The sequence below is a fragment of the Crocuta crocuta genome, unplaced genomic scaffold (genome assembly GCF_008692635.1).
Source record: "Crocuta crocuta isolate KB4526 unplaced genomic scaffold, BGI_CrCroc_1.0 scaffold25, whole genome shotgun sequence".
In the NCBI taxonomy this organism is placed as follows: Eukaryota; Metazoa; Chordata; class Mammalia; order Carnivora; family Hyaenidae; genus Crocuta; species Crocuta crocuta.
In genome coordinates this window covers 3398545-3415495 of record NW_027532015.1, presented here as the reverse complement: position 1 = coordinate 3415495, position 16951 = coordinate 3398545, and the positions used below count along the sequence as shown (strand labels likewise).

At 53.2% G+C, this 16951-nt stretch overlaps 1 protein-coding gene across 1 annotated transcript in view; it reads right to left on the bottom strand.

Moving 5' to 3' along the window:
• Positions 1 to 9330: 9330 nt before the first annotated feature.
• The window catches only part of ZC3H12D (zinc finger CCCH-type containing 12D), a 31168-nt gene continuing 23547 nt past the window's right edge, over positions 9331 to 16951 (bottom strand). Inside the window, exons 4-7 of the mRNA XM_077776156.1 lie at positions 15488 to 15722; positions 11826 to 11932; positions 10533 to 10738; positions 9331 to 9570 (exon numbers count right to left, since the gene is read on the bottom strand). Of these exons, the coding sequence (XP_077632282.1) occupies positions 9331 to 9570; positions 10533 to 10738; positions 11826 to 11932; positions 15488 to 15722 (788 nt within the window). The remainder of the gene's footprint in view (positions 9571 to 10532; positions 10739 to 11825; positions 11933 to 15487; positions 15723 to 16951) is intronic.

The following is a 16951-nucleotide window of genomic DNA, read 5'->3' as shown; positions in this document are numbered from 1 at the left end:
AGGGGTTTCCTGGGTACGTGGGATTTTCGATGCTAAAACTGGGCCAGTCCTGGGCAACCTGGATGACAGCCTGCCCCATCTGAGCGGCCTTGAGTGGCTCCAGATTCTCTGCCTGCCTCGACTTTGATCCCGAGTCAGCCCTGGACCCACTGAAGTGTCCAACGGACTCGTGGCTGACTGGCTCTGAGGCCAAGGGCAGCTGTGGCTTTGGATCCCAGGTGTTTTCTCAGTGGTGCGACGTTTGGCCTTGAGTCACTGCCTTTGGGCCCTTGATGTGGTATCTCACTGTCGTGGGGCACAGCTCTCTTGGGTTGCTAGGTGGCCTGCCCTTGCTTGCTTAGCTCGGAAATCCAGGCGGCCACACACTGGCTCCCTAGTCACCCGCCCAGGGTGCGGCTTCAGCCAGAGCCCCGAGATGTCAGACCCGGAAAGGGCTGTGGATTCCCGTTGCCAGTATTTCCGAAGCGGTGCCTGCCCCCGCCGAGAGGGGCAGGGAGACCCAGGCTTCACAAAGACCAGCTTTGTTTTTCTTTCTTTTTTGTTTTGCTTCTGTAACGGCTTTATTGAGGCGTGATTCACAGAGCATACAATTCACTCCTTTAAAGCGAACAATTCAGTGCTTCTTAGTGCAGAGTTATACAACTGATGCCACAATCAAATTTAGGACATTTCCACTATCCTGACAAGAAGCCCATGCCTTTATTTCGCTTCCGTTTCCTCCCCCGGCGAGCCCCCAGCCCCAGGACACCGCTCATCTTCCCATCTCTGTAGAAATGGCTTCTGTTACCTATTTATTCTAATATCTCTTGGGGAAACTGTAGCTAACGGATCACCCCAGGACTTCACAGATACTTACACTGCTTGGAAAATGCTGGCTGAAAATAAGTAGGTATAAAACCAATGGGGGTCAGCCTCAGGGCCAGAACTGGAAGGTGGTACTTTCTCGTGCTTTCTCTTTTTTCTGTTGTCGCTTTCTCCGCTCACCCCCTCCCCCCACCCCCACCTCCCATTTTGCAGTTGTTCCTGGAGCACTTACTTAAGGCTTTCCCTTCCTTGTCTCCACCCCCACCGACCTCCTCTGGGGCCTTGGTGGCTGGGGCTAAAATGGGAGGGGCTGCTATGCTCTAATATTCCTAATATTCCTCCCCTTCCCTCCCGCAGGTGCCCATGAAGGAGAGGGCAGGGCAGAGCCTGGATGGGGCCCAGCTCCACCCAACTCTGAAGCAAGGGGCCCAGCCATCAGAGGACCCACCTTGAGTGAGGATGGAACAGCCANTTTGGGGGGGTAAGCAGCAGCCCTGTGGTCTCTCCACATACCTCCCCCCAGCTGCCCCGCAGGCTGAGACGGGGCACAGGCAGGGCAGGGGCATCTCCTGCTGGGCTTGGTACAGGACAGAAAGGGGACAAGGAGAAGCTGGGACCAACCCATGGCGAGAGCCATTCACATCACACCCTCCGGAGTTAGCTCTTCTGGGAACCCGTTTTCTTTACGGGTTTCTTTTTCTTTTAAAGAGCTTTACTGGGCCACCTGGGTGGCTCAGCAACTTGGGCACCTGACTCTTGATTTTGGCTCGGGTCATGGTCTCATGGTTCATGGGTTCGAGCCCATATCGAGCTCTGTGCTGGCGGTGCAGAGCCTGCCTGGGGTTCTCTCTCTCTGCCCCCACCTCTCTCTCAAAATAAACTTAAAAAAATAAAGAGCTTTACTAAGGTGTAATTGACATACTATAAATACACTGCATATATATATACTTTTTAATGTTTATTTTTGAGAGAGACACAGAGCATGGGCAGGGAAAGGAAGGGCAGAGAGAGGAGACATGAAATTCAAAGCAGGCTCCAGGCTCCAAGCTGTCAGCACAGAGCCCAACACGGGGCTGGAACTCACGAACCATGAGATCATGACCTGAGTGGAAGTCGCATGCTTAACCGACTGAGCCACCCAGGCGCCCCTAAACTGCATATACTTAAAGTGTACAGTGAGTTTTGACATCCGCACACACCCCTGAAGCGTCACGGCAATCAGGATGATGACGTACTCATCACTTGGTAACCCCTCGCTCCCCCCTCCCTCGCCTTAGCGCCAGGTAACCTTCCATCTGCTTTCTGGCACTAGAGATTAGTTGACATTCTCTTGAGTTTTATAGAAATGGAATCATATGGTACATACTCTTGTCTGACTGGCTCCTTTCAGCATAATTCTTCTGAGATTTATTCATGTCTCATATACCAGTGGTTCATTTTGGGGACTGCAGGCCCTGGCTGTGCTCACAGACTCTGTGAGGAGGCCAGTGCATCAGAAGCAAAAATAATGATCAGCCTTTGGCTCCCAGTCAGCCCCTCAACAATGGAGGAGCGGGAGCCAAAGAAGATGGGAAGAAGCCGCACTACAGGTGGGAGAGTGAAGCGAGAGAACTTGCTTTGGGGAATTTCTCTGGGGACTTACTTATTTACTTTGAGAGAAAGGGAGGACAGTCTCTCTACTGTCAGCACAGAGCCCGACACAGGGCTCAAACTCACAAACCATCATGATCTGAGCCAAGATCAAGAGTCAGATGCTTAACCTACTAAGCCACCGAGGCGCCCTCTCTGGGGACCTCTTAAAAGAGTTAAAAGCCAGAGACTGTGAATGAGTACCACGGTCCAGGGCATCTGAAAGTTAACTGCCAGTCTGTACAAAGTCCGAGACTGAGTCCCCCAGGGTGTGAGCCCTGAGGGCAGGGGCCGCGAGGTCAAGTCCTGGGGTGGAAGAAATAGGAAAACCTTCTTGGCACTGTAGCTCCTAAATCACCCTGGATAAACAAGCAAAGGGAAATCTCCCCAGGGCCCCAGGCAGTGCTTCGCCAATGAATCAAAGGTCAGCAAAGCCATAAATCAACTGCATTTGCACCAAACAGATCATGAAGAGTTATTTTGAACTTGACTTGGCCAAAAAAATTTCCTGGAGCTGAATCAACTCAAAGAACACAAACGGAGAATGGGGAAATGTCCATCTTCCTCCTCTCTCCGAGCAATAGAACCGTGAGGGGCCCCAGGGCCAAGTTCTCCACAGTGAGGGCTGCCTCCTTTCCTGCAAGGTCAAGAGCCCAAATGTATGTGCATATGACCTAGGGCGCCATGGCGCGGGTCTCCCACAGAGCAGCCACAGAAGCTGGCAGAATGGGGTGTTGGGGGGATAGAGCTTTGGGGTGTGTGGGGGGGATACCCCCAGGGCCCTTCGTCCCTCCCAGGAGCCAGGGCCTGCACAGGACTTTCTGGCCATGGAACCGGCCCAAGCCACCCCCCCCTCCCCGTAGGGTCACGTCTCTGACATCAGCCCCATGACCTCCAGGCTCTGGCCTACGAGGATTCTCTCTCAATGAAATATGCATGCATGCATGGAAAGAGGTCTGGAAAGATCTAAACTTTGGTGTTTTCACATGTCAGTTCAAGGTGCCTGAATTTTCTGAATCTTTTATAATGAATGTATACTTTACCACTTATTTATTTATTTATTTATTTATTTCTGAGAGAGAAAGACAGCGTGAACAGGGGAGGGTCAGAGAGAGAGAGGGAGACACAAGATCAGAAGCAGTCTCCAAGGTCTGAGCTAGCTGTCAGCACAGAGCCCGATGCGGGGCTCGAACCCACCAACTGTGAGATCATGACCTGAGCTAAAGTTGAACGCTTAACCGACTGAGCCACCCAGGCGCCCCTACTTTACCACTTTTTAAAAGGCAGTGTTGTTTAGCAAGGAATTTTTTTTCTTGTTATGAAAGCTATTAACTATAGAAGATTTGGAAAATATATAAAGACCCAAAGGAGAAGAGGTCACCTGTAATCATAATCTCACCACCTAGACCTGTTGACCTTTTAGAGAATTTCTTTTCTACAAGTATAATATGTATTTTTTAAATGTTTATTTATTTTATTGTGAAAGAGAGTGAGAGAGAACATGCAAGCAGCGGGATGGGGGGGTGGGCAGAGAGAACGAGAGAGAAAAGCCCGGACAGGCTCTGCACTGTCAGCACAGAGCCCGATGTGGGGCTTGATCCCGTAAACGGTAAGATCATGACCTGCCAAAATCAAGACTCAGATACTTAACTGACTGAGTCACCCAGGTGCCCCATATAATATGCATTTTTAATAAAAGAGAAATATGGCACATTCTTTTTTATAATCTACTTGTCTTCTTCATAATCTATGTTCAGCATTTTCCATGTCATTAACATCCTCCAACAATATCATTTCGTGGCTTATGGGATTCCATTAAATGAATGTACCATGTTTTATTTAACTCATTTCTTCCTTCAAGCCTTTGAACCAACAAAGAATTCTCTGTTGCCCACCACAGGCAAATTATCATGGCGCCATTCTCCAAATATGCCTACCCTATGCGGACGCACAGGAAGACTGGCATTCTCCTGCCCCACGCCGTCAGGTGTTGCCATCTCATAGCTGCTTGGAAGCTTTAAGAATCAGTGCACATTTGAGAACATTCTCTTCCTCAGCCCACGTAGAAGCTGGAGACAGCTCCTCCCTCAGCCTGGGTCTCTGCGGGCACAGCCCCAGCTAACCTACCGTGGTCATGGAGCGCAATGTGACACAGCCTAGCCACTGGGGTTTGGGACTGTTTTGGTTCAGTAACGTAACCTCACTGGTCCTGACTGACTGGCCTCAGAGCTGCTGGAAAGACAGGGTTAAAGACAAGAGTCCCAAGCCCCTAAGACGTGCATGGTCTACAAGCCTAAATACAAGGAAAGAGTTCAATCATGAACAACAAATAACCATTCAGAGCAAAATCTTTCCAAGGGTACCTGGGGGTGGCGGGAAATGTTCAGCCCCGGCAAGCACAGCGGTGAAGAATCCGAGAAGAGAGATGGTTCACAAGGGCTGGAATGACCCGGGTAGACTTCGTGGAGGAAGGGGAAAGAGAAGGGTTTTGAGGGCTGGGGAGATCTGAGGGCAGCGGTGGCGGCAGCAGACCAAAGAAGATGCAGCAGGGGCGCCTGGGTGGCTTAGTCGGTTGAGCGTCCGACTTTCGCTCAGGTCATGATCTCGCGGTTCGTGGGTTCGAGCCCCGCGTCGGGCTCTGTGCTGACTGCCAGCTCGGAGCCTGGAGCCTGTTTCAGTCTGTGACTCCCTCTCTTTGACCCTCCCCTGCTCATGCTGTCTCCCTCTCTCTCTCCTAGAAATAAATAAAACATTTTAAAAAAATCAAAGAAGATGGAGCAGAGGAGTTACATACAATCAGGTGAAACATGAAACCCGAAAGGTCACTGAGTAGGTGGTTTTGTATGAAGAAAGGGCTTTGAGAAAATGAGGGCTAGGCACGGTCTCAAGGAGGGGAAAAGGGGGCCAGACTGGGAAAAAAAAATCACTGGTGCAAAGAGAGGGACCTCATCTCCATCCTGTGCTTCCCATCCTTCCTCTGGGGGGAAAAAGCCTCCACGCGCTACCTCAGCAAGCACGGCATCGGCGTGGTACGGCTTGTTTTAATCACACAAACACTGTTTTCAAGAGTAAGTCTGACTTCAGATAAAGCCAAAACTATTGTGGTTTATTAACCCTCCCTATGGCCACAGGTTCCAACCACACTTTCAACCTTGTCAGCCACCCAGTCAGTGTCAGTCAGTATCTGTCTGTCTGTCAGTGTCAGTCAATATCAACTCATGTCTGCCAGTCAGTCAGCTGGGATCAGCCTGTCAGTGCTGGCCAGTCAGTGTCACCAGCCCGTGTCAGCCAGAGTCAGTCAGCCAGCCAGCCAGTCAGCCAGTGTCAGTCGTTCAATGTCAGCCAGCCAGCCAGTCAATGTCAGTCAGTGTCTGTCAGTCATTCAATGTCAGCCAGCCAGTCTAGCCAGTCAGCCAGTCAATATATGACATTCAAATGGCTTCTTGGCCAGTCAATATATATGGCATTCAACTGGCTTCTGAGCACTGTGCCCATTTGCCTTTCTGTTTATTTGCCCATACCTTTCCTGTTCCTGGGCATTGGGATAAGTATGTCATTCCTCCATAAGGACAGAGAGGTGACATTGTTTCCCCAGGAACTCAGAGCAAAGTAATTGCCAAGCTCAGTTTCAGCGTGGCTGCTGGCAGCTGGGTTGGGTGCTCTGATCCTGAGAGCTTCCTGAGTTCTAGAGGGCATCAGTTCAGAAGTGAGTCAAAGGGAACAAGGTCACCTTTTGACTCTGAAGAGCCACTTCCCCCCCTGCAGGGCATTTGGCAGTCTCCCACCTAAGTGCTCATCTGGCTGTAATCCGGGACTGACTGGCAAGATTAGCGCGAAGATACCTCAGGCCCTGTAGCAGCAGGCCCAACTTCCTCCCACAGAGAGCTGTGCTGTGTGGACGGGCAGATGCTCGGTGCTTCCTGATTGTGCAAGAGAGAGGAGAAACACGGCGGCTCCCTTCTCAGGTGGGACCAGCTCTGGAGGCGGACGAGGGTGAGGCCATCCTAAACCCCAGCCCGGTGTCCAGATTTGAACATTGTTGTGGGTGTTTGTTTTGTCTGCCTGGACACCGTCCCCCCTTCTTAGATCTGAGGGAACAGCCCGGCATCCCCTCAAACCTCCTGACCCGCCCACCATTGTCGGGCGGGAGCTGACAATCACAGTATGGGCCCTCATCTGGGCCCAGCTGCACCCAGTGAAGCACCTCACAGTGACTGGTCCAGGGGCGGGCACATGACCAGAGCCAGGTCCATCAGCTCTTCCCAGGATTCTTCTGAGGCTGAAAGTCCTTCAGCTGGAAGGACATGTGGCTAGGTCGGCCAACACAGTGGCCCTCACTGCGTATAGAAAAGCTCATAAAGAGGGGCGCCTGGGTGGCTTAGTCGGTAAAGCGTCCGACTTTCGCTTAGGTCATGATCTCGCGGTTCGTGGGTTCGAGCCCCGCGTCGGGCTCTGTGCTGACAGCTAGCTCAGAGCCTGGAGCCCGTTTCAGATTCTGTGTCTCCCTCTCTCTCTGACCCTCCCCTGCTCACGCTGTCTCTCTCTCTCTCTCTTAGAAATAAATTAAAAAAAAAAAAGCTCAGAAGGAGAGAAGAATCCCACATGCAGAAGAAAACCAGAGAGAGTTCTGACAGACAGGGTTCAAGCCCCTCATGCCAGCCGACCCAAGGCTGCCTCGGCCCCTGGCCCCCTGACATTTGGTTTGTGAGCCACGCTCGTAACCAAAGAGCCTTGCCTAATACAAACCAGTGTGCTCGCTGCCCAGCCACGCCTCCCCCTGCCGACTTCTTGTACTCACGTGGATGTGGCTGTTCCAGCACCTGGCTTGCCCAGGACCCTTAACTTCTCCTCTTTTGCCCCTTGTTATCAGAGGTGGGCAGAGAAAGCCAAGGAAGGCCCACTCAGTCAGTCCTTGGGGGGATGCAATGGACAGTCCCTGAGGGGGAGCCCGGGGAGTCCAGGACCGGCCCTGGACACCTGTGGCCTTTCCCAACTAAGAAGTGGGCACATCTTATCTTGGGCTTTGACACTCTGGGTGTGGAGAATGTTCTCTTGCTTGTCTTCTTGGTAACTCCACACTGGGCAGCTTCATGGGCAGTAGGTAGTCACACAGGGCACCCCCTCTTAGAAGGCCCCCATGCTTGGTTGAATGCTATGCTGTCTTGAAATTCTTGATCACATTTGAACAGGGGCCCTGGATGTTTTTAAAAAGTGTTTAAATGTTTATTTATTTTTGAGAGAGAAACATACAGAGTGTGAGCAGGGAGGGGCAGAGAGAGAGAGAGAGAGAGACAGAATCCGAAGCAGCCTCCAGGCTATCAGCACAGAGCCCGACGCGGGGCTCAAACTCATGAACCGTGAGATCATGACCTGAGCCAAAGCCGGACACTTAAGCAGACTGAACCACCCAGGCTCCCCGGGGGGGCCCTGCACTGAAATTTTGTACAGGGCCCCCGAGTGAAGTAGCCCGCCCTGGCTTTGTGTATCCCCTCGTGGTGGGATTTGTGATTCCAAGTAGCCGTTCATCTCCCAGAGCCCCCTACCCCATCACCCATTCCTTCACCCCTCTTCCCCTCCCCCTCCACCATGCTCTTCTCCCCACAGGGACTGTTCTAGAGACCCGAGGCTGTACCCATGCCAGCTGAAAGTTGGCTCGTTGTTCCCCATGTGAATTCTGTGTAAAATCTGGAGGGCTGGGATTCATTTTATCTGGAACAATGCTGACATGAGTGGCTTCTCTTGCTTCTACCCCCTTAACCCCTGATATTCTGCAGCCCTGCCGAAAACCGCCTCCCAGAGGCCTCTGGGACGGTGGCCCCGGCAGACACATGGGGTAGCACCAGGCTCCTCAGATGTGAGCCATCAAGGATTCTGCTGCAGGTTTGCACAGGAAGAGCGGCTATTACGAGGCTGCCCTGTGGTTCTGTAATGAGGATTTTAAAAGTCTAGCGAACAGACAAGCAGCCTGTGTCCTGGGTAACCTCCTGCTGAACATCCAGCAAAGGCATGTCCTCACCTTGGGCCTCGCTGCCTCCCCTGGGAAGGCAGATTTCAGCCTCCTCACCCCCAGGAGACGAATAACACTAAGTAAAGCAGCCATAACATCAGTTTTCACACCCACAATATTTGACGCGAAAACTTGGCCTAAGGGAAGAAACTGACATGGGAGAAAATGATACGCAATTTGGTAACGGAGAGCCCAGGTGTGGATAAAAGTGATTTATTTGGGGATCACGGTAACAGTTATGCAACTAGGAACATTTCACTCACCCGTCCATTCGCGTTTTGTGTCATAAAGACATACCAAGACTTCGGAAAGAATTCCAAAGGGGATTACATTGAAATGTGCTGTCTCTTCACTTGTTTTTGTGCTTGTCTTAATCATAGTGAACCAAATAAAATAGCTTTACAGCTTACTAAAACTCAAACTTGTCCTCAAAGGAAGCAGTTTAAACATTTCCAACTGTAAATCAGCAAGGCGACGATACTACATCAGGAGACAGACCCGAGAGACAAAAGCGGCTCTAACATAAAGCTGTCTTGTCAAAAGNGGGTTGTCATTTCAAGAGTATTTTGAGTCCCAAAATACTAAGATATAACTGTGGCAGTTGCCCTCTTTGGGAAAAAAGAGGTAAAGAACAGATCGGGCTGGAGCCACGCTAAGAATCTGGTTTAAAAAGATGAAATGGGGGTGCCTGGGTGGCTCAGCTGGCTAAGCATCTAACTCTTGATCTCAACTCAGGTCTTGATCTCAGGGTTGTGAGTTCAAGCCTCAAGCTGAGCTTTGCATGGAGCATGAAGCCTACTTTAAAAGAAAAAGGGGGGCAGTCAAAGCGGTCACAGGGAGACACAGCATCACTGTATCCCCACTGGCGGCATTTACTGTGAATTAGAGGGCTAGAAAAACTCTCCCAGGGGTGCACCCTGGTCTGTGCCCACAATGCACGCAGCTGAATGATGCACTGAGAAGACTTTCTCTTTGCATTCGCCAGTCTGCAGGAAGCTTTTGGGGGTTGGGAGCTGATTTTCCACTGGGAGGTGCCTCACACTCTCCCGGATTCCAAGACACCAAGGGCCCTCATGAACAAATGAGCAAAGATCTGCACATCTGGATTTGTCACCAGGGGTGAATGCCCGCTAGAGATGCCAGAGCCCCTGAGGACACAGGGTTCACACTCTGGAAGCACTGTGTCATTTCCTGTCCACTGCAAGCAGGGGGGTCCCTTCTCCCCAAAACTCAAAGCCGTAGCTGGTTGGCAGAAGGCAGTTATAAACCTCCATGACTGAGGCTCTTCCTAGCTCTTTGCTGACCCACCTGGAGACTTCTGAGCACAAATCCTGACTCACTGGGCCTTGACTCAGGTGTGAGGTGTGGCTTAGAAGGCTCAGCCAATTGAGGATCTGTGGTCTGCCCTCAAAACACGTGGTCCTGCCCCACCTCCGAAGACCAGCGGAGCCATAGAATTTCAGAGTGACAAGCGGACCCACCCATCAAGGCTAGAATTCTAGGTTCTTCTCATGAGGTAAGACACAGCCTATATGAAACCCATTAGATACCAAGGCCTCCCCCAGCCAACTGACTACATATTTCAAATGTCATTTGATGCAATAAAAGTCAAGCCCATTTACTAGACTTTTTCAACCTGTTGCCCATGACCCACATTAAGTTTGCACAGCTACCAAGGGTACACGTGTGCACACACACTCCTTCTGGTGCCACCCACTAAACTGATGTGACCACTTGTGGGTCCCCATTGCAGCTTGACAAAACAGCCCTGAGGTGTTCTGGGGGAACCCTTGGAACCGTCAGGCACCTTCTAGTCTTCCAGACATAGGTCACTCCCTCCGTGGATGGGGCCCGCCTTATTCTGCAGGACACGGACTTCCAGCAGCAAGCCTTGCAGTGTCAGTGAGGGTCGTCGACTGCCACCATGGGCACGGCTGAGGGCAAGGAAGCTGGCTTCCCTGACATCTTGAAAGAAAAGGGGGCTGCAAAGTGGCTCGCCTCCGGGGCAGGCTGACCTCACGCCCTGACCCACGTGGCAAGGCAAGGCTGGGACTTGGCGGTGGCTTGGACGAGTTCCTTAGGATTTTCCCACAGGAGCACCAGACGCCTGGAACCTCTGGATGAGAAGGATGAGCCGGGTGACGTCGGAGAGCGCCGGGAACAGGGCCATGACGCTGTCCACCTGGTGCGGCGGGAAGATGCTGCAGAGCGNAAGCTCGTCGGCCACCGCCAGCTGCGCCAAGTGCGGCCTCTCGGGGTGGTAGAACTTGCACTTGACGCCGTAGGTGCACTTCTTGCCTAGAAGGGAAGAGGGAAGGGAGAGCAGAGGGCGGGTGAGACCTCGGGCGGGAGAGGCTCCTTGGGGATTTCTCCGGCCCACTCCAGGCGTATCACGCTTGGGGCCGGACGAGGAGGGGAGAAGTGTCCTGGGGCCGGATTAGATGGGCGAAGGTGCAGCACCCACCCCCCTCCACCCCACCCCCCTCCGCCTTGGTGTAGGGTGCTGGACCCAGTAATCTCAGTGTCGGGCCCGGAGATTGTCCGTGAGGAACTCCTTTTGACCAAGGACTGAAAGGAAACCTCTAAAGCCAATGACCTTCAGCCTCCACTTCCCCGGGGACCCTGTGGATAGAGCCACCCTTGCGAAGACGGTGGGGAGCGGGTGCGCACCGCACAGGATCCCACGTCCAGTTCTGCCTCAGTTTCCACCATCGGCCTCATGGCTTGTGCTAACCCTTGCCCTCTCCCGACAGGCTGTCCTAACAGAGGTCATCAAGGAGTCGTGCGCCCAAACCCGGACGCTTCTGAGAGCGCATGGGCGCCAGAGCAGCCAGCCTGAATGTGTGTGTGGTCGCCTTAACTCTGACAAGAAATGACTCTGAATATCACCTTGAACTTCTGTGGACACGAAAAACAAGACCCGGGGGCATTAACCAAACAAATCAACCTGCCAAAGCAAGTTAGCGAAAGAGCTGGCTGGAAGTGCTCTGCGATAAAATCCTTCGTTCTTAAGGGATAGCACTGAGCGAAGGCCATGAAGGTGCGGGGGGTGGAGGGTCCGTGGGTAGGGGTGGGTAAGATGCAGACAGACGTGCCAGAGTGCCAGGTGGGAGGACTGAGGAGGGGGAGCTTGCGGGTTCACGCAGACACAGCTTTGCCCTGTGTGGGACCCTCGCATCCGGCTGTCACAAAGGCTCCCACACAAGTCACCCAGGGTGTCAGTTCATCCTTATAACAACCCGGTCAGCAAGTGCCGTCCAGGGAGGTTAAATGCTCCCTCCGATGTCACACAGCCAGTTAGGAGCAGAACCTAGGCCAGCACTTCGGACTGCGCTGCCCTGACACTCGACCTGAGCAGGACGGTGAGGCGCAGGGTGTCACCCACCGTAGGGGCAGTGCTGCCATGATGGCTCCGGAGGCCTGGGCTTCCTGCTCAGGAAGTTGCTCAGGGTGGGTCCCCGGCGGCCCAAGGGGTCATCCGGAGGCATGAACCTATAAAACAAGCACAAGGGGGGGCAACCGGGAGACTCAGAAACCCCCCACCGGCGCCTGCATGGGGAGCAGCCCCACGCCAGCTGCAAGAGGCACGGCCTGGGCGGGGCTCACTGTCCGGGGCTCTCGCTCTCTCTCTCTCTCTCTCTCCCCGCTGCACCCAGGGGTTGTGTAGCATTTGAAAGCAGCACAGCCCTCCCCTCTCACTGAACCCATGAGCAGCAGAGCATGGATCTCAGGAGAGCAGGCACGGGCCGCTTCCAAGTTTGCCAGGCAGTGCCGCAATCACCCAGCGACACCTTTAGCACTTCAGGCTCGGGGCGCCTGGGGGGCTCAGTCGGTTAAATGTCCGACTTCGGCTCAGGTCATGATCTCACGGTTCCTGGGTCCGAGCCCCGCGTCGGGCTCTGTGCTGACAGCTCAGAGCCTGGAGGCTGCTTTGGATTCTGTGTCCCCATCTCTCTCTGCCTCTCTCTCTCTCTCTCAAAACTAAATAAACATTAGAAAAAAATACTGCAGGCTCCTGGCTTCACACCATACCTGCTTTATCAGACTCTCAGGTGGCTCAGGAATCTGCCCTTTAACCACTTCCCAGGTGACTTTTAGTGTCATTGCTCTCAGGTTCTCCTGGGCGCTGGTCCGAAAGTGACTCTATGCCACTCTCCCACTGCCCTCAGCAGAGGGTCCAGACCTCCCCGGGGCTGCAAACAGCCCGAGTCCTGTGGGCTCCCTTACTCGGGTCCCACTTCACCTGTGCTGCCCCACAGCTCCGGACATATTCAGGTCGGGGGTAGGTATTAATAAGGGTTTGAAATGCCAGCTGGTGAGGCGGTGAAAAAGCAGGTCCCAGGCGTAGCGCGCACAGAGCCTCAGCGCAGGTCCGATCCCTCCTCTGTGAACCCGGGGGCCCTGGGTTTGGTCTCAGCTTCCGGGGCTGCCGGCCCCCGGCCCCGCTCTCTGATACCACCCTGCCCCCTGTCTGCCCCTTCCCATCTCCCTAGAATTAAGTCTCACAAGGAAGGGAATGCATCCTCCGCGTGCTCACAGCTCAGAGGGGACACATTCCTTAGGAGGAAAACGCCCTTCGTTTAGGGCCATCCATGTTTTTTTATGAATACTTTCATCCCCAGGAGACACTTCCAGGTCATCCAAAGGTTCCACTATAGGGGAGTTGTGGTTCCTAAATGGGGGCCTGTTTTCAGGGCTTGGTATCCCTCTGAGAGTCAAGGGTCACACTGAGTCCTACCATGCAGACCACATAGGCGAGGCCAGCCCAGGACCGGGCAGTCCCTGGTCCCGGGCAGCCTCCGTTGGCTCAGATCCCAGCTACACAGCCGGCTTCTCCGAGCTGGGCCCTGACCAAGAATCTGGGGAGCCGCCCACTGCGGTTATTAGAGGTTCCCAAAGGCTTTACCTCCTGCTCTCTGCTGGGCCTTGGCCGCGGTGAGCTGGGCCAAGAGAGGGCCCTATGGACGTGCCCAGGGCGCTGGGACAGGCGTCCTCACCCACAGGCAGGCTCTGCCTTCTGGCAGCTGGGGGACCTTCTGGCAGGCCCTTAGCAGAGGCCAGTGCGTCAAAAGGACTTGGCCTTGGCCCCAGGCTGTCGCCAGGCCAAAGGCAGCCATGATCCATCAGACTTCAGTGAGGATTTTCTGGAACCGACCATCACCAGACTTTCCAGATTCCTCCAGGCCTGAGCTGGATAGGGAGCTGCTGGCCTTGAGTATAGGGAAGAGGCCATGGGGGCTCCTGGGGTGGGGGCGCAGTAGCTGCTTGCAAACCTCTGCTCTGGGGCTTAGGAGGTAGTGCCCCTCTAGGGCACCATGTCCTGACCTGGCCTGAGAATAACGGCTACCTCTTAGGTACAGTTAGGTCCTCTTAGATACTCCGAGGGGTACCTTTCTCCTTAGTCCTCACAGCCATCTCAAACATAAATATGATTAATCCAGGTGTGATTAATTCAAGGTGAAGAACATTAGGTCGATGACAATGAGGGGTTTCCCCATGACACACAGCCCATAAATGGCAGAGCCTACACTGGAAACCTCATCTGCTGCCTCCAAAGTTCTAGCTCTTTCCAGCACACCACACTGCCCCCTGGGCGTCACGGTCAGGAACTGGTCTGCCGCATGCAAGTGGCCTGACCCAGTGGACCGTCACGTTTCTCCCCTTTCTCCCTTCCCCAGGACCACAGCCGTTCATTTGCTGACTCACTCACTCGCTCACGTGCTCATCTACAACTACAACTTGCACACCTGTGATGGGCCGTGGCAGAGCAGGTACACACAGCCCCTGTCCTCACAGAGTTGGGAGTTTCTCTGAAACCATATTTCTTTTTTTTTTAATTTTTTATAGTTTTTATTTACTTTTGAGACAGAGAGAGACAGAGCGTGAGCAGGGAAAGGGCAGAGAGAGATGGAGACGCAGAATCTGAAACAGGCTCCAGGCTCTGAGCTGTCAGCACAAAGCCTGACGCGGGACTTGAACCCATGAGCCATGAGATCATGACCTGAGCGCAAGTCAGATGCTTAACCGACTGAGCCACCCAGGCGCCCTCTGAAACCATATTTCTAAAGGCCGGTCCCAGAGCCCAGAATGAGGATCAAGCTAGCACTGCCTGGAACAGAAAGTGACAAGAAAGTGATATCCCAGGTTGCTGTACCCTCCCCGCCCCACCCCATGCCAGGCTCCCAGCCTTTGCCCTCGCCATGCCTGACGACACCCATGCCGCTTCCTCCCCACCTCACCCCTGCCCAGGGGCCCTTGCCCAGCACCTGCTGACGGGTCTGTGCCTTGTGTCCCTGACGCCACCCTCCCCCAGCTATAGCTGGTTGGTTCTGGGTGGCCCTGACCCAAGGGAACCCACCTAGGGGACAGAAGAACCAACTAGACACTCTTGAAAATTGCAACCAACAGGGATTGAGATGGACTCAGTTCCAAGTTCTCCACGACCCCCTAAAAAAGATGCCTGCCGTACGTAATTCAAAACTTAAGAACAAAGACACGAACATAAAATAAGTGAATGGAAGTGCAACACAGTTCCGATTTCCCCAGGATGACTGGTTCAGGGCTCTTACCTTTAGTAAACGCTCTAAAAATAAAAGCAATAAGGGGCACCCGGGAGGCTCTGGATTTCAGCTCAGGTCTCGATCACACGGTTTATGAGTTCGAGCCGTTCATCAGACTCTGCTGACAGTGCATAACCTGCTTGGGATTCTCCGTCTCCCTTTCTCTTTTTGCCCCTCCCCCATTTGCACTCTCTCAAAAATAAATAAGTGTTAAAATAAACAAACAAACAGACAAATAAATAGAAGGAACACATTGATTGTGGCCCACCTGTGGGGCAGTTCTTTGCCAGGTCAACTACATGTGGGCATGGGAACAGAAAGGACAGACACAAAACAGCCCCGTTGGGTAAGATTACAAAAGAGAAGAGACCCAGAGGGACTGAGAGAGACTACACGGCCCCGGGGGAGGGAGTGGGTGACTCCGGGTGGGCTCCGTCTCCAGGACTGGGTGCCCTTTGCTTTGGTGCGGTGTGCCCNCACCACGTACCGATCATTGACAAAGGAGAACATGAGCAGCCTCTGCTCGATGAACCACTTCCACTCGGGGTTCTCGCTCTGGAGGTCGCGGTAGTTGTCGTTGGAGACGATGACGCCGTCCTGCTCATAGGCCACCTTCACAATGTAGCGGTCATCGTAGCAGACCACCCGCTTGCCGTTGACCTTGCGGGACGGGGTGTACACGAGCACCGCCTGCCTCTCCAGCTCCTCCAGCACGTGCTGCTCTGGGGGCGACAGGGCAGGTGGGAGACAGGATATGGCGGTTTTCCGGGTGGGACTCCCACCCCTGAAACCATCTTCTGATCACCCAGCATGTGCGGCAGCTCAGGGAGCCCCTCTGAGCTGACTCCTCCTCCCCCACCCCATGGCCCAGCCTGGCATATGAGCAAAGGGGGTCAAGAGAAATTTGCCAGCACCCTGAGGTCAAGAGGGCTCTTGGCTTCTGTCCTGCATAAGTCATGACGGACATCCAGAGAAGGATACCCTACAAGGGAGAGTCACTTTAGAAGGCAGAATGAAGCCATAGCTCTTGTCCTTTTGATGCCCTAATACCCCTACCACAGTAGACACGAGAGGCCTTCTGGAGAAAGACATTCGTAGTTTAACTGGAATGCTGGCAATGCCTTAGAAATTACTAGGAGACTTGCATCCACCCGGAAGGCTCCTGCCTGAGCCCATAGCTCAGACCCACTGCCCATCTTCCCCATGGTATAGGAATCGGCTTGGGACACCTTCGGGATAGAGCAGACCACAATGCAGCTCTAAGGGACACCAGGATGTAATAGAAAGAGTCTGGAATTAAGGATCTATTCCTGGATTCCAGTCTTAGCTGTAGCTCATAGGTACCTCATCCCTCTCTGAACACCACATTTTGCACTTTGTAGAAAAGGAAGTTAGTAAATCCTCCTTCACGTCCTCAGCGTCTAGGTGTGGACTGGATAAGCTTGTGTGGGTGACAGCTCATATGCATACTGGCGAGGAGGTGAGCGTGTATCAGGTGGCACAAATGCCATAAGCTCTCTCAGCAGAGCTAACACCCACATTCCTGGGAAGTCTACTCTTTGACCTTAGTTTTGCCCTTGGAGGCCCGCAAAAGAAAATCCCTTCTACCTGTAACAGCTACAGAACTTGGAAGAATTTTAGCATGTTCTTCACAAATTGTTTCTTCCCTCAAATCTAAGTCCTTTCCTGTATGACACAGTTTCCAGACTTTTTAAAAGTCCATAATGCACAGGGCACAAAGGATAATTTTTTTAATATTTTTATGAATTTCTAGGAGAGAGAGAGAGAGACAGCGTGAGCAGGGGAGGGTCAGAGAGAGAGGGAGACACAGACTCTGAAATAGGCTCCAGGCTCTGAGCTGGCAGTCAGCACAGAGCCCGACGCGGGGCTCGAACCCACGAACCGCGAGATCATGACCTAAGCGAAAGTCGGACGCTTCACCGACTAAGCC